Here is a 23,646-nt window from a genome sequence, read left to right on the forward strand (position 1 = left end):
TTTTCCCCTTTCCCCTTAATTTGTATAACTTTACGGCTCCTCAAACAAATAAGCTTTTCCACATGCTCCCCTCACCTGCTGCTAAACCTCAGATTGTTTTGCATTGTGCATTCAGTTTGTATGTTTACCATTGTATGTGTGTCGAAAATGTCCGTCCACATAATAAATGACCATATCAACGCCATGAGAAAGCACTTCACGCTCTAATTGAGACTACCTGCAGCAGCGAAATAAAGGTTTTTAAATATAGCACATTCAAAAGCTCCATTATATTGTCATCTCCTGAAATATGGTTGTAGAAGCAGGCATGTTCTAACTATATCTAGCCAAAGATCTAGACACTGCATTGAGAAAGGGGTCACTAGAGACTGTACAGTAAAATTGGGAGTGCGTCAGCTGACAGGAAGAGGAAACAGAAGGCCGGAGGTGATAGGTGATGTCATCAGTAGAGGCAGGAAGCCCATCTCTATAGGGGGCATTTGGGGCATCCCCATAAAGATGGTCAGCCCATTTACTAATGTGGGACAGGAAAAGTGCTTTGTTGGTAGAAGGCAGAGTAAAATCAAATCCATCTCCAAGGGTCATCAGTAGTTGGCTAAGAGAGTTAGTAAGCATGATCTTTAAAAGCTGCTTTTATGATTTACATTTTAATCTGATGCTTTAGTCTGATAATCTGAAGTAATGCGTCGCCAGCAACGAACGCTTTTTGACGCATACAATTGATGTTTGTTCAAGCAAATGTTTTGACTTGTGAATTAATCACACACAAAAGAATGAATCACACGCAAGAAATCTGAGTCAAAATTGCATTTGAATCCTGCTGTGTTTATCCACCTCAACTCCTTAAATGATGACTACACTGGCCAAACATTAGCAAGAAGACAGTTAGGTCACAGTTGCATTCATCTTACTCATCTGCCCATCATCCAATACAGTCTTTGTTTACCTATCGTGGTCTCCGGGGATATCAGTTTGTGAATGTCCAGGCATGTTTAGCGCTTTGGCAGAGCAGAAGCATCAGACCTGGAAAATGTCTGGAATCTGAGGAGTAGAGTGGGAGGAGATCTCATCATGATAGGGCACAGGCTGGTGAGAGATGGCATTGTTGGCACCGCTCTTACTGTAATTAAAGACCTCCAGCACATCTGGTTATCTGGTTTACCTCACCTGTGTTGGTATGTGTTGGCTACACACAGCCTGCTGATGTACACAGGGCAAAGAGGGGTGATAAAGTGGACGTTTTTTAGATCTTCATACTGTATGTGGCATACATTTTTTCATCTGTCTTCTAAATGTTATGATTCAGCCTTTTTCTTTGACCCAGCTTTGATGACCGAGTTGGATGGTGGTATTTAGATAAACTTCACACGGCATGAAGATAACATTTACCCAGCTGACTCCTTACTGAAAACCCTCTCTTGTGACTCACTTAACATGAGATAAGATTGTGCTTTTCCACATACAAAGAATTTTTTTTTCATTTCCTTTCAAAAGTCACTGGGGCATATTGTTCAGCCGGCCTCATTGATGACACAACGTGAGACACCCACACTTTGTGTGTGTGGACACCTCAAAGCCTTCAACCTGCAGCGCTCTTTCATGTCCGATCAGGTTGGGAAACTGCTGTATATTCAACATGTCCAAAGACAATAAGGAAGGGGGACTTCCAAGAAAAGCACAGCAGTTTTCATTAGATACTGATCTCTTGTGGAGTTGCAGATGGTCGTTTGAGATTATCTCGGCCACTTTTAGTTATAACTATGTTTTTTATTGTGGACATACTAAACCTAACTCTAACCTTAAAGGTCACCTATTATGCAAAATCCACTTTTTCACGTCTTCTATACATAGACATGTGTCCCCTCTGTGTAAAGAGATTCTTAAAGTGTCATGGAAAAAGATTAGCTGACTTTTTGTCCTGATCCATTTATGAAAGCGATCTGAAAATGAGCTGATCAGATTTTGGCCACTTTATGATGTCATAACGACGTTTTGTCTTGTGTAACCATTAGCCAATCAGCAACCAAGGTAACCCCCCCCCACCTTATCACCTGAATCTCCTCCTAGAGCACCATTGTGTTCTTTCTAACCAAATATCTCTCAGAGGGGCGTGGGGAGGGGCTCCTTATTTTCATCTAAAGTAACAGACAGAGAATCAGCACTTTTGAAACAGGGCTGAAGCAGAGGGAATTATGGGATGCTGCAATGATCTGTTTGGTATTTCAGCCAAACACTTCAGAGACATGTTTTGCATATATCTGAGACTTATAATATATTGATGAAAAACAGGTTAATAGGGGACCTTTTAATCAATTTTTTTAACAGTCTGTTAGTCTGTAATCGCCAGTCCTGAACACGTTAGTTTTACTTAAACATATGAGAGTAATTGTACCCAATGTGAAGAAAAGTGATGTATTTTTTCAACATGGCGTGCTTCCCGCCCCTACTCTGGCATCCATGGTCCTGTGTGAGTTCACATCTTTACTGGGAAGGTCAGAGGTCACATTTAGTCACAGTGAGGAGTGGTTTGTCAGGCCACAACCAAGTCTAGCAGGGTGTGTCTGTGGCATTTGTCACAGTTAGAGAGGATATCGGAAAAGTTGGGAAAGACTAGAAATGCCTCAGGGTATCGTGTGTGTGTGTGTGTGTGTGTGTGTGTGTGTGTGTGTGTGTGTGTGTGTGTGTGTGTGTGTGTGTGTGTGTGTGTGTGTGTGTGTGTGTGTGTGTAATTAGATGGAAGGAGAACTTCCTGCCTACATTATCAAGCAATTAATCATACATTTTTCTACACCGACATCCTTGGAATTTGTTATTTTGAATCCTTTTTATATGCGCAAACAGTCTGACTTGTTTGTCTACTATTTAATTGCCGAGTGGTATTTCGGCATTGTTTTTCACTAAGATCAACTTAAACTGTCTTCTCTTGACATTTTTGAAGGTTTAGTTGGGCCCCTTGGGCGTCTATCCTCAATTATTTTTGCCGCCGACAAAAATGTATATGATGCCCTAATTATCATTATTTTGAAGTACCAAATGTTAAAAATGAATGCCTTTTTTAAAAAGCATTTTTTAAATCCGATTTGAATCATAAGTTTGCCAGTTATACTATTTGAAGTGTTTTGCTTACGTGCTAACAACATTTAGCATTTGAGAATGTTAGCCTTTCTTGTCAAATAAATAAAACAAGTTTAGTAGCAACATTTTTTTTTATATACAGTAGTTTTACATTTATAAATTGATAAAAAAAGGTATTGTTTGGTATTACTAAGGGTAATTACTAATCGTTTTTGTACAGTAAGACTGATGCTGCTGTTTGTGTTTGCTTAAGCAGCAGTGACCGTTATTTGAACATTAAAGATCACCTATCATGCTATTTTTAGGCAATAGCATACTGTAGGTCGCAGATATATAAAAATATATAAAAAACATGTCTATGAAGTGTTTTGCTGAAAATACCGAACAGATCACCCATTCTAGCCATGTCTCATATCCCTCTATTTCACTTCCTGTTTCAAAAGTGCTGATTTGGGGTATAAAGCTTGAAAAAAAAATAAAGAATTGATCGAAAAAAAAGGAGGGGGCTGAGCTCATGCGGGACCCGGCAGCTACTGTCTAAACTAAATACTGCCGTGATGAAACGCCATATCTTGGATTATCAAGGATTATTTCTGAAACAGTATGGAGCTCAAAGGCTTTCTCTCTTGCCGGTTATACCACAAGGTGAGTTCCTTTTTATTTCCTGCTTCTTCACACACATGCTCTCTCCAGTACAGGTTAGCTCTGAGTGTTAGCGATGCTAATGTAGACACGACCATGTTATGCCCAAAACAGTCGGGCATTGTTTCTGATAGCAACGTTCTGATAGTCCGGTGGGTCCACATTTCCGATATTACGTCATATCGGACGGAAATCTGGATCAGTTCCGTTGCACCGCCGTTTTTAGAGATTTGGGTACGGAGGATAAGAGAGAGGGTTTTATTTTCTGACGCTGCGTGAGTTTTTATATATATATTTATGCATAAAAGACATAAAAAAAGTGTATTTTGCATGATAGGTCCCCTTTAAGACTAGCATCAAAACACATTGTATCTCTTTCTTTCATTAGTTTTTTATTGGAGAGAAAAAAAGGCCTCTGTTTTTCCACTTTCGATTAAATAAAGATATCACCGTGGATTTTGTTACCATCTTCTTCTTTCTACCAACATCTTCCAATTTCCATACAGATATGAAATCTTAAATTTAATTTTTGTAGCTTTTTGCAGGAAAATGTTCTTATTTCACAATGTATTACTAACTAAAGTGCATTCAATAGTTCATATCAAAAAGGGTTAAATGGTCACTCCAGGACACAAACAGGACATCTTATATTTTGCATTTCTCATATAGCTTTGTAGTGGCATCCAAGGTTTCCTTTTGCCACTATAGAGCGGGGTTGACGACACACAATCCAAAGCAAAAAAAGTAATTTATTAACAAAGAATTATTGACTTAAATTGTCTCAAAATAATATCTAAATCAATATTTCGGCGATATACTTTCTTATATCAATTATACTTTGCAGTCGAATTTGCAACACTAATTACTGTTTAGAATTTGCGGTCGAAAAACTGTTCCGCCCCCCGTCTCATCAGGTCTCATACAAAGCGGCTGTCCTAAATTGCCTCACTTAAATAAACACCGGAAGGTACAAGAAAACAGATAATATTTGCGATTTCAAATAAACAACCATTTTATCAAAAGATATTCACCATGGCAATATAAATCATTTTCCATAATTAATTCATTTATCAAATTATGAATCTAAATAAAAACGTTGAGTTCATTGTGGCTGTAAAACATCAGGACACAAACAGGTGATCTTATATTTTGCATTTCTCATATAGCTCACAGTTATTATTGTGTAGTATTGTGCAGCCACCTGACACTGATTTCATCCTGCAACTGATACACTAAAAGCCTACACTTATGAGAAACAGTGTTGTGTTGTGTCAGTGTGTGTGTGTTTGTGTGTGTTAGTTGATTTATTGCTGAGCTTGTGTACTGTCAGTGAGTGCCTGTGGGTTTGTTTGTGCAGCGTTGTACCCTTGTGATTGAAAGGTAGCATGTCACATCGTGTTGGGCCTCATGAGTCTGCCTCAAGGCAACAAGTCATCCACGTGTAACTCTGAAAGGTCTCAACATGCCTCTACCTCCACTCCACAGCCTTTACCCCAAACCCTTTATATTCTCAAAACACCCTCACTGGGAAAATGTTACTGGTATCAGAAAGTAGTTATGTGGTACTACAATGCCTTACTGTATGTGGTGTGTCAGTGGGTTAGCTGGCATCCTCTTTTATGTGTCACTAGTTAAAGGTTAGACTCTGAAAGAATAAAGAATGTGAGTTAGCTATTAGTCGACATGTGTGTGTTTACACAGCTATAGCCTTTCCCAGGTGCTATACGATCCCTAGGATTACAGCAGAGGGGTTTACACACACACACACACACACACACACACACACACACACACACACACACACACACACACACACACACACACACACACACACACACACACACACACACACACACACACACACACACACACACACACACACACACACACACACACACACACACACACACACACACACACACACACAGAGCACCTCCACAACCACAAACCCTACCCCCCAAAAAGGAAGAGAGGAGGGAAGACAGAGTGGGAGGGGAAGTATAGGGAGATAACAGAGGAAGGGAGGGAGAGGTGAGTGTGAATTCAGCAGCAGGCAGACAGCAGCTCACCTCCGCTGCAAAGACTTCACAGGGAGGCTTTGATTTTGGAATATCTCCTAAAGTATCCGCTTGGGTCTGAATGAACTGCTTTCTCCTAACTAACCTTGGAAAATGGTGGGACTCTCATCCACTGCTTCTGTTGAAGGTAAGTGTGGAAGCCTTTGCAGATTGTCAAGATATTAACGCAGCAGGTATCTGAAGCTTAAGAAGGATTTGTTAATACATTCAGAACAATGGAAAGACACACAGGCTGGGGAGGAGCTGTAAACAGGAATCGGGTGATGGTTACTTTTTTGCAAACTTGCTGAAACGATAACAAAGATGGAATTGTTGAGAAAGCAGCAACTTGAGTCAAATATTGAAACACTGTAATTTTTAAAGTCACCAGAGAGTCTCTGTGGGATGCAAATCCGTATTTGATTAGCTTGGAATGTCTGCCTGCAACAGTATTGTGAAATTGTGTCACTTTCCTCATACTGGGGAGCTGTTTCTCTGTGTGTGATGTGTGGCAACACAAGTAAGCCCAGCATGAAGAAAACTTTTAGAATGAAAAGGAGGAGGCGGAAAAACCCTGCGCGCCCGATTCAGGTCACATTAATCTTCATATCAAGGTTTGTTGGACATGTTGGCACAGGTGCTCTCTGACATTACTCACCCCCCCCTCTCCCCAACTCCATCCGGTTGTACAGACGTTCCGCTAACGCAAGCCTCTTTTAAAAGGTCTGAGTCCGCACTGTTTAACAACTTCTCTCTATTGATGCGCACAAACACACTTTGCAGAGTCTTGCACTATTAACAAGGTGAGGAATGTGTCCAGTGTTTAACAGCAATTGTCATACGAGTGAGAGGAGGTAAATGTTTGAGCTCTGAATGGCTTCACATTCCTGCATGGTGCACCGGCTGCACCCGTCTTTGAGCTCTATTGATGTCTTCTCTGATGCACTGAAAGGTTATCTGGATGTAGACTCTTGATTTGGGTTGTCCTTCAACCGGATTTCAATGTTTTTATTTCCCAAGATTCTGTTGAGGTTTTCAAATTAACTTTGTCTGTCGTTATTATTTATGATGTCATCCCCTTAAGAAATCCCTTTCCTGTAGTGTGTTGTGTTGTATAGGATTTTGTTCATCTAAATCATCTGCAAAAGCAAAAATCCTGGAGAGGGAGTTTCTCTCTCTTACACACTCCCCCCCCCTTCCTGAAACGCCTCCATTAGACTCCTTTGTTTACTTCCATAACATAGTGACAACACTATGTAACACTCACGCTTGAACACATTGAACGTGAAAGGCTAAAGGGCGGGACATCTCTAAGCGGTTGACCAATCACAACAGAGCCGGCCAGCTTACCAATCAGAGCAGACTGGGCTCTAGTTTCAGACAGAGGGTGAAAAGAGGTGCTGCAGAACAGGCAGTATGATAAAAATAAAGAGCTTTTTGAACATTATAGCATGGAGACATGTCACAGTTGAAGCACAAAATAAAAGTTTTTTTTTTGTAATTCAAAACTATTTTTATTGATTCATTCAATTCAATTTTGATTTAGAATTGAAATATCAATATATAAATACAGTAAAGCTTAAAGCTTAAAAATGTTCAGTACAGCCCTGGTTTTCCCTCTTGTAGCTGCAAATGTTGTAATTTCCCCCCGGGTCTGCCTCAAAGCACATCCAACCTGTTTTCATGCAGCTTTATAATCTTATGCTCATGTGTAGTTTCCCTCAGGTGTTCACAGGCTCACAATCTGTTTTATCTGGCTTTTAAAGACATCAAAGACCCACATCGCCCGCACACAAAATTGCAGCAGAGATTTAAAAGATCATGTGCTGTTTTCAAAGTTTGTGAGTAGTGTGGTGTTGCTTATAAAGTCATAGCTGGAGATTTAAGGGTGGTTTTAAGGGCTTCACGTGCCAAAAATGACGTATTAACTCGCACAATAACACTGTCATCGTCGAATCAGATAACGCGCTTTTTAGAACGCCGATCCAAGTGTAATAGTGAAAAAGCTTTATCACCCCGTTGACACCAAATCCTCGAAAGCTACGCCTTGATTTCTTAGTTGTATTCGATTTAATGCTGACTGGTGTGAATGTCAGCCTCTCTGCTGTGAATGAGTCACGCTAGGGATACAGTTCTGCTTTCTGCTCGGTTAGGGGAAGTCCGGTGGTGCGCTACAGCCAGAATCTAAACAGCTGGGACCTCTGGCAGAGAGGCAGCGCTCAGCAGGCCAAAACATCCCCCTCACATGAGTTTCCTCTCTCTCCCCTGACCCCCACGTCCTTATTTCCCTCGGGTGAATCGGATCTTAATGAGCAGACATTCCAGGTCCCGGCACAGATTAATTCCTCATGCCCTCTTCTCAGAGTGCGAGCGGGCTTTTATTATAATAGAAGGAAACCGCAGTCGTAAAGAAGTGGTTGAATAGACGCAGGCCAGCACACACCTACTGTAGCCTTGGCAGAGCAGTGGGAAGCCCATAGGAAGACCCACCTCAGGAAAGTATGTCTGTCTTTAAGGAGTGGGAGCAGTCTGAAATGTAGAACAAATACCACATTCATCTCCCAGATTATCAAGGCTTTTTTCTTGTCAGTGGTGATTACATACAAGATTGTGCTGTCAGAGTGAAATATCTAAGAGTCCAACTTTCTGCCTAAAGTCATATATGCTCCTCAAACACAAGCACACAACAGGCGGATTGTTGACAGGTGCACCAAAGTTTGCTTCAAACACGTCCCACTAAATCCACAACATACAAGCAATCCTGCGCTACTTCTCGGATGGCTCCCACAGGATTGTTGCTATCCACCTGGGCTCATCTTCTTATTATAGACACATGCATTTCCAAAAATGTGGTCTACCTATGTTGTAAATGTATTATCTTTTCAATTTACACACGGCATCTATTGCACGTCTGTCCGTCCTGGGAGAGGGATCCCACCTCTGTTGCTCTCCCTGAGGTTTCTCCCATGTTCCCCTTTAAACTGTGGGTTTTCTCTGGAAGTTTTTCCTTGTACGATGTGAGGGTCTAAGGACAGAGGGTGTCGTATTGTCATACTGATATTCTATACAAACTGTGAAGTCCACTGAAACAAATGTAACATTTGTGATATTGGGCTATATAAATAAACATTGATTGATTGATTGATTGATTGATTGATTGAGGTGTGCATGTTTTTCATAACATGTCGATTCTGGATAAATCGATATACTGAAACATTGAAAACACATAAGATGGATAGATTTGTTTTACTTGCTCTTTAATATGTGGCAATTGCTATCTCATTTAAGTTCACTCAATGTTTTCTGTGTGTTTCTATGTCATTTTGAATACATACCTTGATATTGGAAAGGGTTTCAAGTCTCATTTCTCATAATGTTACATTGGCAATACATGATTGCTCATTTTTCTTTCTTCCACTTTATTTCCTTTTGCATGTCTGACAATCTCAGTGGATTTTGAATGTCTACCACCTCAAAAAGAATAAGGTTTTAATGTTAAAATTATCGTTTTATGGTACATGGTTACTAAGATGCTGTAAGATGTCCTTTTGTTGTTCTGTTTATGTTTTTATGTTTCATGTGGAACCTACTTGAGCAGGTCTCCCTTGAAAAAGAGATCAATGATCTCAATGGGATACACCTGGATAAATAAAGGTTTGAAATGAAATGAAACTAGTGTCATTCCTGGTGTTTTTCCCAACTAGCTAAAATAGGAAAATGTGCTGTACAATACATTTTGTTATATTCATCTTTCATTTTAAATGGTATGGAAAAGTTTGGTGTAGAACATGGAGTCGTACATTGACACTGGTCCCGGTGTTGTATTGAAGTATTTTGAGTATTGTGGCAACACGGGTTGTGTAGGTGTGTTTGTTTACCTGTTGCCATATGATCGCCCCCCGAATAAAGACTTCTCTGGCTCAGCGGTTGTCCCGCGGCTGACCCCAGAAAAATGCACGGTTCAGAAGGTTTAATGTAGCTGGACTGTGAAAATGTTTGCAAGGGAGAGGGGGGCTGAGAGTAAGAGATGGAGGGAGAGAGGGGGGTGAGGCAGACAAGTGTGCCAGCAGTGACTCAGCCGGTTGTCAGGGTTTTTCTGGGGATTTTCAGGATTATAGAGGTAGATAAATGGGTATTAGAACAGCATGTTTTAACAATACAGAGTGTCGAATACAATGCAGCTATGAAATGAGCAGACAGAGTCGAGAGGCTTTGCTTGTGTCCGGAGGAAAATCTGATAAAAGTGGAATCCAAACACAGAGGCAGGTTGCAGAACTGTTCTCAGGATGTCCAGCAGCTGGGTGAAGGACACTGTTTATTTAAGTTCTGCTCTGAAAACAGGGAGTGGACCAGATCAACATGATGTGTGGATCATGTTCCTATAAGCCGGGTCCTCAAAGTGTTGCACGACATGGAAAGCAGAGTGTTGCAGGAGGTCTGCCGTGTGAGCCAGACTTTAAAATCTCTCCACTGTGAGATAAGGATCAGGTGCCCGCCTTGCTGCTACATTTGGCTCGCTCTGGGTTCTGTAAAGTGGGAATTCAGTTGTTCCTGTCAGAACCCTTTAACATCTTTACAGTTTCTTGAAGAACAGTTAACCTTCTTTGCAGTGAGATCGACAGTTGATTGACATTTTGGATTGGTGCCCATCAGTCTGAGCCAGCAACATTTCAGAGCTGCTGCAGAAAGAACACTGTTTTTTTTCTTGTTGTTCTTGAAAGACTGTTCTCTGCAGGGCGACAACTAATTAAATATTTGTATTAGCGATTAATCTGCTGATTATTTTCCAGATTAATTCAGAAATCATGTCCATGATGGTTTTCTCAAAGTCTTATGTGATATCTTTAAATGTTTTGTTTTGTCAGCCTGAAACTCTTAAGATATTCCGGGAGTAATGCGATAAACATCCATTATTTGAGAAGCTGAAAAAGCATTTCTGCCATTTTTCATGAAGATTAAACGATTAATGAATTATTAAGTAGTTACAATGTGCTAATTGTTGCAGCTATAGTTCCTTTTTTGTGTTCTATGCAAAGAGGTGTGATTTTTGGTAGTTTCACTTCCACTTTTTCTTGAGGTTAATGAGCAATTAGCAAATCTGTTTCCTGTCACACCATCTTTATGTGGTTGTTGAGTCTGGCTAGTATCAGAGAGAGGAGAGGAGGAGGCTGCGTGAGATTGACATTGACAAACTGTGAAGTAAAGTGTTAGAAAATGAAAGAAAGACACGGAAAGCAAAGCAGAAAGAGGCTGTCTGACACACAGCCCTTTGGTTTGTTTAGACCTGACCTTTGCCCTCTCTGCTGATAAACTGAACCCGCGCCCCCCTGACCTTTGCGCCCCCCCCCGTCCCGTCTGTGCAGCGATGGAGGTGTTGGTGAGTGAGCTGGGCGTCCTGCTGAAGATGCTGGACCAGGAGAACCTCAGCTCAACCACGCAGGAGAAGAAGACCTCCGTGTGGAACCTCCTGAAGCAAATACAGCCATCGGGTCAGTAAGAGGAGGATAAAAGTCCTAGTTTGTTTCATTTAAACTCTACACATACAAACACGCACTACACTCTTCATTTTAAAGCGTCTCTGTCCTTGCCTCCAGTTTCAGGAACAGACTACATCTACATGAATTCAGCTGTGTTCAGAAACGGCACCAGCTTCGTAGAGTCCCTCTTTGAGACCTTTGGTGAGTCTTTGTTGCTGTAAAATGTGCTCCATATAAATACTCTGCAGACATCATGTTCTCTTTATATATAAGTGTCAGTTTAAATATACATTATTGTGTCTTGCAGACTGCCAGCTTGGGGACCTAAAGGATGTGACAGACGATCTGAAAGAAGACAACAACACACAAGCTGACACTTTAAAACAGGTAAGTGGCAAATATATAGTGACTGATCCTTTCCCAGAAATCTACATTACATGTGTGGGACGCGTCGTTTCAGCACTCAACATCCAAATTCAACATTGCATTACACCTCTAAATGACTTGTGGAGGAAAAGCGAAGAAAAACAGAGATTGTATTCCATGTTGTGGGGCTTTCTCATACACACATGCTCATCACTCTGCAAGCTGTTGAAGGAGTTAAGATGTAGGGACCCGCCCAGAGCCCATGTGTCTAATTTATGGATATCATTTAAAGGGTTTTTCTTTGTATCTCTTTGATGATGTAGTTCTGAGGCTGTGAAGTAAAAATTCTTTCTTGGTTATGAGTGAAATTTGAGAGTTGTGTTTGTGTGTTTCGTTTCGTAGGACTGTGCAGACTCCCCTGCCCCGCACTCCGCTGACTCCCCTCCCCCTCTGCCCACGACGCCTCCCCCCGAGGAGTATTACGAGGAGGCCGTGCCCCTCAGTCCTGGCACGTTGCCCGAATACATCATCACACGAGGTAAGCATCTTCCCGCTCTGTTGCACTCAGTGCTCTTAGTGTCATGTTGATGTTAAAACCCTTTAGACAGTAATTACAAAGTACAAGTTGTATTCAAATACATCACGGAACATAAGGAGTAATTAGTGATTTTTTTCCTTCCCTTTACAGTCAGGCCTAGCCCTCCCAACTCTATCGAAGATGGTTATGAAGACGCCGAAAGCAACTACCCCACTACGTGCATGAACACACACCGCAAAAACTCATGTAAGTTGAAAAGAAAGTGAACAATATAACACCAAAAAAACCGTCTTTTTCAACAAATAAAACACTTTTCCTTCTCTGTAATTTCCCCATCAGACAATGACTCTGATGCTCTGAGCAGTTCATACGAGTCCTACGAGGAGGATGAGGAGGAGAGGAGCCCCAGCGTCAGACTCACTCATCAGTGGCCCTCGGAGGAGAGCTCCATGCCCCCCGCCCGGGACTGTCGCATCTGTGCCTTCCTGCTGCGCAAGAAACGCTTCGGCCAGTGGGCCAAACAGCTCACTGTCATACGTGATAACAGACTACAGGTGATAAGTTGTTAAACTAAGTAAAAGCCCTGACACCAAGCTGATTATCGTCCGTCTGTCAAGCTGGAGACATCGATGTACGTCTGTCCGCCATGTTTTTGTGGTGTTTCCTGCACTTTTAGCATTTTTTTATGCAGATCCCAACGTACTCCAATGCCTTTATTACTTGCTGAATTGACAGCGGAAGGGGATGACTCTGATTGGCTGTTCAGCTCAGGCTGATCAGTGCACATTAAGAGAAACGGATGCGAGGATAAATAACAAAACACTCAAATCAAGAGGGAATACATAGACTTTCATCTTCATCTTATCAAATCATCCTGATACACAGCTCTTTTTGAAACAATATCACCAGAGGGAAAATGGCTGTGAAATGCTGCTTTGTTTAAATGTTTGTAACATAATAACAGCTTGGATATAAATATACTGCTGGATGTTTTGGGATTTCCATTTTAGAAGGATGATCATGCAGACAGGAACGTATGTGATTGATGGCTGTTGTCTTTGTTATGTCTTCAAGTGCTATTTTTTGGCGAAATCAAAGGCATCGCGAGGGCAACAGTTGACTCTTACGCAACGTGTTTGTTGATCTTGGCTTAGTGTGTCAGGGCCTTATTCTTCAGCATGTATTTAGGAAACCATAAACAACCTCTTCTTCAACTTCTACAACCTTATTATGTGTGCTCTTTTGTGCAGTGCTATAAGAGCTCTAAGGACACATCCCCCTGTGTGGACATGCTGCTGCCCCAGTGCACTGTGGTCTACGCACCCAAAGACAGCAAGAGGAAGCACCATGAACTCCGCTTCACTCTGCCCAATGGAGATGCACTGGTGCTGGCCGTACAAAGCAAGGAGCAGGCTCACAGATGGCTTAGGGTGAGCTACACTTTGAAATTACAGTCCTGCATGTAATACACACCAATACGGCCATCAATCATGTCGAACAATCACTGGAAGTGGGTTTGACGATGTGGAAAAACAAACCTCAGAGAGTCGAGAGTGACACGTGTGAAATATCTCCCCGCAGGTTGTTAGAGAGGTGAGCGGTCAGAGCGCTGGGCCGGAGGAATCTGCGTCCCCCATCATTCCAAGAAAAACTGAACTTGACAAGGTAAGTGCATAAGAGAGGATGTTTGTGTCTGTTGGTTATTTCCAAGACATCATTTGTCTTTACAGCTGAGGTGAGGAAAAGTTGGTGGCAAGCAGCAATTGTGTTGTCACCGTCAATTTTCTTAAACAATTGTTTGGCTCAACGCAGTGCACAGTGAAACCTGTATTTGGCCCGCAGAACACGGAGCGGATATGTAGCTTAATTGGGTGTTAAGGCAGCAATGACAGGGGTGTTGGATCAGGCACATCCTCTTTACCTGTCAGAACACACACCGCAAAATTTCTTTTATGAAAGAAAGCATAGAATGCAAAGAGAAAAAGAAAAAGGATGAGTCTTAATATGTAATTATGTAAGATAATGAAAGAATACATGGAATGGCAGGCATACTGATCCTGTGAAGGACTGCTTTTGTAAGTCTAAACCAGTGTTGGTATGCTTCTTCCTCAGAGGCTTTCTGCAGAGAGGAACACCTCAGACTCAGACAGTGTGGGTGTGTCGACTGGAGAGCACTGCAGAGAGAATGGTGAGACAGAGACACACACAGCCTCAAATCAATACAGCAGACAGAAACATGTTGACTCAAAGTCCACTTACTAGGTTTACAACTGCTTCTTTGCCCAATTGTTTTCACATCACTTATTATCAATAGTCCATAGTCTAGTGAAATGTATGTTGCCACATCTTATCTGTATATCTTGAATTACAGTTTCGAGACACCAAAGATACATTTGGACAATGGTCAACTCTTTAATCCTTTTGTTTTTGATGTAGGCAAGGTGAAACGGGGAGCTTTCGCAGCAGGCCGTAAAATCACTCGTATCATCAGCTTCTCCAAGAAGAAGCCCCCTCGTCCAGGTGACCCCCGGACCTCATACAGCGACCCTCGGCAAGGTCAGACTCTACTTCACTTAACCTGTCTACATACTGTATCCTAAGGTCTTTAAGCCTCTTAAATATTCAGACACAGCATTTGTAAGCCTCTGGATACCATTGACATCTGACAGCCAGAGGCATAATGTTTTTCAGTTGGCTGTCCATCATATTCTTGTCAACGTCATATATCAGTTATGCCTTGAGGAACATTTTATTTGGTCTTTAAATTTGGCAAAAAAACTTCCACTTGGACTGAAGGATTACATTATCTGTATTTGATGGTCAATGGTCAGTTAAAAAAAAAAAATGTGCTTGTTATTTCAATTTCATACATTTCTTTTAGGATAAAATGATGACATTTTAGACAGGCATGGATTTTAACTTAAACTTAACTGGTTTGTAGAGTCGATAATTCTAGACACTTATCCATCTTTTCCCTCCTTACCATGCAGGCTATGTGTCGGTGCTGGTGCATCAGGTGTGGCGGGAACAGTGGTGCCGTGTGTGCAAAGGCTCCCTGCACTTTTACAATGACAAAGGAGACTCTCGGACGTCCCTGCCTTCACTTCCTCTCCACGGCTGTGAAGTGCTCCCGGGGCTTGGACCCAAACATCCCTTTGCCTTCCGAATCCTGCGGAACCACACAGCGGTGGCTGCTCTGGAGGTAAAAAAACGGACCGTTTGTTCCTCATTTAAAGTTGCTCTGCACTAATCAATACTTTTATTAACAGGTCTAAAATGTGTTCAAAGGGGTTACTCTATTTGAAGAACACACCATCACTTGATACCACACTCACACATTTTGCTGTATTTTAGGGTCTTTCAGCTATTTGTTTTTTAGTAACTTCCAAATTAAAAGCTTATTTGTTGGTCTCTTTTTAGGCTAGTAGCTCTGAGGAACTTGGACGGTGGCTTGGAGTCCTCTTGGCAGAGACAGGCTCTTCGACAGATCCAGAGTCTTTGCATTACGACTATGTTGACGTGGAAACCATCGCTAACATCCGCGACGCTGCACGGCATTCCTTCCTGTGAGTGAGACAAAGAGGGGGGAAGTGGGAATTTCAGGACAAGGTCAAAGCAAGGCCAGTGACCAACGCAAAGATGTTGAGACCAAATAAAGATTAATATCTCCTTTTCTCTATTCCTAGGTGGGCCACATCTTCCGTCAGTAACTCTACAGACTGCAGAACATATGATGAGGTCCCTAATGAGGACATGCAGGTAGGATACATGTGCTTACATGTTTTTTTAAGTTTAGTTAAACATAGGTGTAATTCTTTACTTTGATGTGAAGATTAGCGGCTGCATGTCTGTGTGTGTGCAGCTGTTTGGGACTCTCCCTGTCTGAATATGACACTCCATATCAGTCACTGGAACAGACAGACAGTTCTCTGTTACGCGCCTATCAATGACTGCTTTTTGTAAGCCAGAGAAAAAGCAGTGTGTGGGCATGGGAGAGGGGGGGAAAGACAAAGAAAAAGCGATCTAACTGGTGACAGGAAGGCAAGAGGTCATGGAAGTTTTATAGCCTGTAAACTCCTTTCCTAACCCCACTGACATGCACTTAAACACTTCACCACCTAAAGCCACAAACACACACCTCAGTGGTCTCATACCAATAAATCTGAACATTAGTATATTGCTTCGCCTAATATACAAACTTTGCCGTCTTTGTCCTCCTCCGTCCTCATCCTTTTTTCTGCATCCTCCCACATCTGTCATGTCCCCCCACCCCCTCTCTACTCCACCCAGTCAGGAGAGAACCGCAGGCTGCAGTCTGGGAATCAAGGGAAAAGGCGCTCAAGTTTCTCCAGCAGTGACTCTGACAGAACCAAGCCTTTAGTCTCCCTCAAACGTACAGGCTCAAGTAAGTGTGTTTAGTTGGTTTTCCAAAATACCATATAACCTATATTAAGTTATCAAGGATTATTTGTTTGAATCAAGTCTTTGTATAGAATCTAATGCCTATAAGTTGTGTATATATATTTTGTGAAGAATAGAGGACCCAAAATGTATCCCTGTGGAACCCCTTTAGTAGAGTTGACCGTACAAAACTTCAGTAGCATATCGTGATCCATTACAGCATTATGTCAGATAAATTAACAAAGCTGCACAAATATCATTTTTATCCAAAGTATTCAAATTATCATTCACAACCAACCAAACAGCTAATATCCTATATAAGCACAGCCGGACCAAATATTTGTAGAAGCTTCCCTTTTTATCAGCTTTAAGCCCCTCTCCCTCTTAGTAGGAGCAGTCTGCTTCCTTTCAAGGGAACAAGAATAATACAGATGGCACTTCTTAATATACTGTAGTTGTGTTTCTCACAGGAGTTAGATTGCAAAGCTCTACTTTTACTGTAGCATACTCTCTTCATAGACTCCTCGTAACATTTGAGCTTTTATAAGGCTCAATATTCCCCTTTTCCCTCTCCTCTTAATCATCTTCTCACTTTCCATCTATAATCTCTTCCCTCTTTACTTACATCTACAATTTGTTTCCCCGTGTCAGTTGGCCTCCACCATGCAGAAAGGAATTGGGCTTCCTTAGTTTAGGAACGTGATATTGGCGTGGTCGGCTGTCTCTCTGCTCCTCTCAGTGTTGTTTCACAGGCCTTCACTGTGACGTTCTGACACATCAAAGAGCCAGCGCTCTCCACGGCTGAGAGCTTCCGGATGTAACCTGAGATTTACTGGACACTCACATTAGATCCGCTGTCTTGCCTCCTGACCTCTCCCTCTGCAGGAGAGCATGTGTCTGTTTACCTTTTATTCATGCATCGTATCTTTGTGTCCTCCCCAAAATTCTTCTTTGAATTATGAAAGAGGTCGAATGTGTGTGCTTTTCTCTCACGTGGAAGATGCGTCATACTCCTTATGTGAAGAGATTTATTTAGGACAGGCAAAAGAAATCGCTGATAATGTTCTGTCTCCTTCCCATAACCCCTGCCCATTTAACCCCTCACCTTTGCTCTCTTCTGACATTTTCACATAGATGAAAACCAATATGGCAGGTATGGGAAAACGCGAGCGGATGAGGATGCCAAAAGTTACCTGAAAGAGAAGGAGGAGCTGGAAAGAGAGAGGGATGGGATACGAAATGCACTTGTGACCCTCCGTAAGGAGAAGAGAGAGCTGAAGGAAGAGCTGAAGACCGCCTCTGGTAAAGAGACACAAAGCAAATCAGACATCAGTTCAATTTCTTCTCAGTCATTACTGCTTCAATAAAAGTCTGCAGCCTTTCAGTGTCCAGATACTGATATTTGTTACTGTAAGCATCATGGCTATTATCTAATACCATAGACAATTAGAGGCACCAAGTCTCCAAAGCAAAATGGTTTGTTTGTAAGTTATATTTTTCTTATTTATCTGCACTTCAATCAGAAGGCTTGAATATTAATTAGACATTCCTTGTCCTTTCTCTGCCCCCGTAGTCTGACGTCTTTTATTAGAGGGCCATGTGAGTAGACAAATTCGCTACAGGGACGACTAAAACAACTAATTGCTTTTGATAATTAAACCAAAAACATGGCTGTGAAATCTTTTTCGAATCAAATTTAATTTCCTGTATTTCCACATAGCATGTTGAAGAAATATTCAGATCTTAAATCTGAAAAAAGTAGCACACTACATGCTAAATAATTACCTTTAAGGAAAAAGTAGAAAAAGCAGAAATAGTCATTAAGAAAAGAGCCATCATCCAACTAAAAATAACATTTTAAAGGATAAGGTTTTTCTTTCTTTGAGGGGTTAAATATTCTTCCAGTTTATAAAATGTTTGTGTAAAATGTCTAATCTGAGATGTAACTAGTATCCTTAGCTGTAGTGAAGTATAGAAGTACAATATTTTCAGTTTGCAATGTCGCGAAGCACAGGTATTAAGCAGCATAACATGGAATCACTCAATTAGAGTAAAAATACCCAAACCTGTATTTACAACCACTTTGTTTGGTTGACGATAATTGCTTTTCTGATCATTGTTTGTCTCATCGTGTTGCTGTGTTGATATGTTGCAGAGAGGAGGATGTCCTCCCTGAACAAGCGTGTGTCCCAGCTGGAGGACACCTGTCGAACCAAAGAGGCGGAGAGGGTGGACCTGGAGCTGCGGCTGACTCAGGTCACAGAGAACCTGAAGAAGAGCATTGCTGGGGGAGCTCTGGGTGCGCCTGTTGAGGCTAAACCCCCACTTAAGGTATATATCTTGCTTCATGTGTAAGGATGCACAAACACATGTTAAACGTGGTATATTTAATTATTTTCCTTTTACTTTCTGTCAAGGCCTCCAGCAAAAAGAAACAGAATATCTACAGTGATGCTTTACCAGTAAACTGTGCCTCAGAGATGCGTCGGAGACCTCCATCTGTTTACGCTTCTTCTGGAACTGTCATGCAGAAAGCAAAGGTAGCTGCTCAGTAACTCTCACTGTGACTCTCGTGAACAATACCCAAGCCTGTCATTAAGGGCAGGTTTCTCTCAGGATTCTAGGGTCACAACAGCGTGTGTCATCGTCTAATGGGTTTTCACGGTTCAGATAGAAAGCCACTTTGGATATTCACGATTAAGTGCCGGAATTGTACTTTAAGGGGTTATCCATAAAAATGATTCTATACATAATTGTGAAGCCATTTCTTAAAGGCTAACACTTTTAAAGATAATTTGTTTTAACAATATTGTTTACTTCAACTATTTGTTGTGTATGACCTTTTTTTGTTGGCATTTTCAATTTTTTATGACTATCAAAACCAAAGTTCTCCGAGCCTGTTTTTCAGGTCTCAGGCTTGAAAATGACATTCCCAGAACAAATGACCATATCTTCCGAAAAACAGGCTCGGAGAACTTTGGTTTTGATAGTCATAAAAAATTGAAANACTTTTTCCTTAAAAGGTAATTATTTTGCATGTAGTGTGCTACCTTTTTCAGATTTAAGATCTGAATATTTCTTCAACCTGCTATGTGGAAATACAGGAAATTAATTTGATTCGAAAAATATTTCACAGCCATGTTTTTGGTTTAATTATCAAAAGCAATTAGTTGTTTTAGTCGTCCCTGTAGGAAAACATTAGCCTACGCCTATGATAAATTGCCATAGCTAAACCTTGAGCTAACTTATCCATTAGCCACCACCTTAGTTAACTATTTGTTTTTTGGCTCTTGTCTGTGTATGAAACAGGTAGGATACTTCAACTCCCAGAAGCCCCTTCTAACAAATGGGTGGCCTATATATGAGAGCACAAATGATACATCATTACAATATGTACCTTGTCTTTTTTACAGGACAATACCCTAAGCTGGTGTTGCATTGCGCACTGGGTAGAAACGTGTTCTTCTTTATCCTGGAGACGTACGTCCCCTCCATCCTGCTGGTGGTCCTCTCCTGGGTCTCATTCTGGATCAGCCAGTCCTCTGTCCCAGCCAGGACATACATCGGTCAGTACTGGATATCTAACTGGGTTTATCTAAAGGTCAAAGTATCATGGAGTTAAGAGCCTAAGTGCATCAATTCTTCATATATTGAATCACTTTTATAGACTTTATATATGGTCAGACAGATATGACCAAAGCAGAGAAAAAATATTATAACACAATATAGTCAAATGTTATAGTGGTGCTATTTAAAATATAAAAGCAGAAAAGTAAATGTGCACAATGCTGACAGATTTGTGTTCATCGGCGGTTAGGTATCCTAGATTGGAAAGAAAAAGGAGCTCCAACAAGCCGTTTAGGACAGAGAGTGAATACCGGTGAATACACATACTGAGAAACCAATGTGAGTTTGGAAAATTGCACAGTATTAATCTATTTTTGTATACCTCAACAATGGAATTATGATCAGTAGAAATGGCCATGACATGGGACCTTTAACATTACATTTCAGAAAACTTGTTTACGAAAAATAATTGTCTTATTTGAAGTCATCAACATGGTAAGCTTCAAAGTGATTTCTATGTGTTCAAATTAACTTTACTCACCCACCCTTAAAGGATGTTGGATAACAACAACACTGTTATTGTCTCTATCAGGAGCTTCTGAGGGATTTCAATGAATCCAACGGAAACGGCTCCATCCCCATCTTCCGCTCCACCCAGCCGAAACACACTGCAGATGAGCTCCACTGCAGAGGAGCCCCTGGAGCAGGCAGCGGACTGCGACAGCGAAGTTGTCGGATCAGGGCTGCGGTCTGTTCTCAGTGAGGAGCGCTTCACGCAGAGCCGCGGCCGCCTTCACGGTGGAAAATCCACACAACATCGATCGCCACTCTCGCACCGCTTTCCCCATGGCGTTCCTCTGTGTCAATATCCTCTACTGGCTTTACTATCTGTTCCTCTGAGCTGCTGCATTGTTCATTTCACCATCCTTGATGCTGCTCCATCTCCTCATTTGAGACCCAATACCATTTGCCACTGGATCTAAACTGATCATACATGCTTTTTTGTATCGCATAATTTATTACCTTTTTGTCCCTCAAACAGGGCTAGACAATGATGAATTAGAAACTCCTATTAATCATTCGGCATTGGAAATTCTTCTTTGCATTTTACCGTTTTGAAAGCTTTATTAATCATTATTAAATGGATGGCTACTAACATCTTAACATACAAATAAAGCCTGTCTTTGTCTATTTCCTGACAAGTCTTGTCAAAAAAAAACTAGTAAAACTAGTTATAAACGGTAGGCTGCCTGAGCTGCATGACACTATACTGTGTTGCATTGAATTGCCTTTATTAAGTGACTGATGATGCATTAGTGTCTTTATTTTGACTTTCATACATTGTTTGAGACCGTAAAGTGTACAATTACTTCATACCATGTTAATTAATATAATAAAAGTGAGACTGAGAATGCGTACATTTATTATTCCCTTATCCTGGTAGGAGAACAGTAAAGTGCAAAAGTCAACCACAGGTTCAACAGAAAAGTTGTTAAATTACATAAAAGTGGGGATTTTACCACTCTGCAAAGGATTTATTTGATCAACAATAGCAACAATTTGTTAGTCACTAAATGATGGTGTATTTATCTGCCAAGAAAAGGAATATGTTGCATTGTTCAACAGATGGTTTGATGTTTGGCACAGCTTCAATTCAGGAGAAGAAGCTAATAAGTGTATAAAATATATAATTCACACATTATTTGCTGAATACCTCTTAAAGGTAGTTATGATGATAATGACAATGAGAAATGAATCCTTGAACAATGTTTAAAAAAAGTAAAACAAAATACAAAACAATAGTCATGTCTCACTCTGTACAGGCAAATAAAAAAAGTAGATTATTTAAGAAGACATATTGCGGCTTTAATCGCCTCCCTCGTCATTTCTCAAACCAACTTCACAATTTTCACCACATTTAACACCAAGATTAGAACATAATCCTGTGTTAACCCTTCTTTACAACACAATTCGCTTCTCTTGAGTCTTTCTGCCATAAACCCTCATTCCTGTTTGCCACATTTTCACAAAATACAATGAAATCACTTGGACGAAGACTTGCAAGTGTCCTTGGATTCTCAAATTTAGAAAATATCTTTAAGGGAGACAGAAGAGTAAATATTCAGAGAGATGTACCTCCACCTGCTGGCAATTTCTGTCATTACAGTTGTATTCCTCTGAAAAGTATTTGATTTGGGCTGGAGATGGAAGGATATCCTTAAGAGAGATTGAATTTCACAGTAACAACATCCTGACGTCCATGATCTCTCTTTTCCAGTCCTCTCCATAATGCTGCTCTTAGGTTGCTTTCTTTGACTCCCATTCCTGTAAAGGTAAACACATGTAGGAGATTCAGTAACAACACTAAAAGCAGGTGAAGCTGAAACGTACATGTAAACAAAGAAACAGCAAAAATAAATAGAGCACCTGTTAAGCCCCAAAGACCCCTTCGGCGGGTCTTTTTTTTTTTTCACGACACTGTGTCTCAGGGCATCTTAATATTTAAAAACCTATTAATGTGTTATACCAGATTAACGGGAATAATCTCAGCTAACTGACGATACAAACCATTTTTACCAAAACAAAACACAAGTCTCATAAGAAGCATCTAAATGACCCCTGAGCAAAAACGCAGTTTGCCACAGAACTCAAGATAAAGATACCCTTATTACTTATCGTAACTGCACATACAAGATATCCGATTAAAGCTGAGACTCCACAGATTATATAGGTATAGTATGATCACTGAGCGATCAGAACTCGCAACAGGGGAAACAAACACAGACATCACAACACGTAGCATTACGGAGGAAAAACGGGACATCGTCTCACCTTAGCTGTTATTCTGATCAAAAGTCATGTTCAATGGCATTAAAGCGAGAAAAAACGTAGCTGAGGGTTAATCCATAGGTTAATTGAATGTGTCTGTCACTTTGAAAAAAATATTTGTAATCCATAATTCCATTTTTATGTAAAAATCGGAGAGTAAAAGTTAGCTGCTAATGGTAGCCACCAGAGTTATCGCAGATTCCGGTTTTGACTATGCGTCACTCTCACTCCTTATTTGGTAATGTGTGTGTGTATGTGGGAGTTCCCCTCGATTCCATTGGCTCTGACGGTTAGAAAGAGATGTCAATCATCAAAATCGACCAAGGGGGGTCAGAGATATGGAAAATCCACCCAAATGACCCCAGAAGTTGTTGTTTTTTGCTAAATTTCTCTAAAAAGGTCACATTTCACTTGTTTTGCATCAATCTTGATACAAGGTACTTATTATATGTTGTGATGTTTGGATTCCTAAAGCTTTTAGTTAGGGATGCACCGAATATTCGGCCGCCGAAAATTATCGGCCGAAAATGGTTAAAAAGGCTCTTTCGGCTTTCGGCCGAAAGGGTTCTAGCACCGAAAAAATATCACCGAATGTCAGAGAACAGGGTTACGTTGGTAAGCTAACGTGTTGTTGTGATGACGTAATCAAAACGCGGCGACAAGCACGGCGCGCGACCATGCTCGCGGCTGGCTC

The 23,646-nt window shown here is 41.0% G+C and overlaps 1 protein-coding gene across 1 annotated transcript; it reads left to right on the forward strand.

The window, feature by feature from the left end:
- Positions 1 to 5,602: 5,602 nt before the first annotated feature.
- Positions 5,603 to 20,871, forward strand: afap1l1a (actin filament associated protein 1-like 1a; the record flags this gene model as incomplete). The annotated part of the gene is made up of 21 exons (XM_010781116.1): positions 5,603 to 5,922; positions 11,138 to 11,263; positions 11,369 to 11,452; positions 11,559 to 11,638; positions 12,020 to 12,155; positions 12,306 to 12,401; positions 12,495 to 12,709; positions 13,406 to 13,585; positions 13,737 to 13,820; positions 14,268 to 14,343; positions 14,592 to 14,711; positions 15,146 to 15,357; positions 15,576 to 15,721; positions 15,842 to 15,914; positions 16,446 to 16,560; positions 17,691 to 17,858; positions 18,712 to 18,887; positions 18,974 to 19,107; positions 20,010 to 20,122; positions 20,608 to 20,618; positions 20,716 to 20,871. Coding segments are annotated over exons 1-21 (2,535 nt in total), but the record flags the coding sequence as incomplete, so codon positions are not given.
- Positions 20,872 to 23,646: the final 2,775 nt, after the last annotated feature.

Source organism: Notothenia coriiceps, unplaced genomic scaffold (genome assembly GCF_000735185.1).
Source record: "Notothenia coriiceps isolate Sejong01 unplaced genomic scaffold, NC01 NC01_scaffold00022730, whole genome shotgun sequence".
NCBI lineage: Eukaryota > Metazoa > Chordata > Actinopteri > Perciformes > Nototheniidae > Notothenia > Notothenia coriiceps.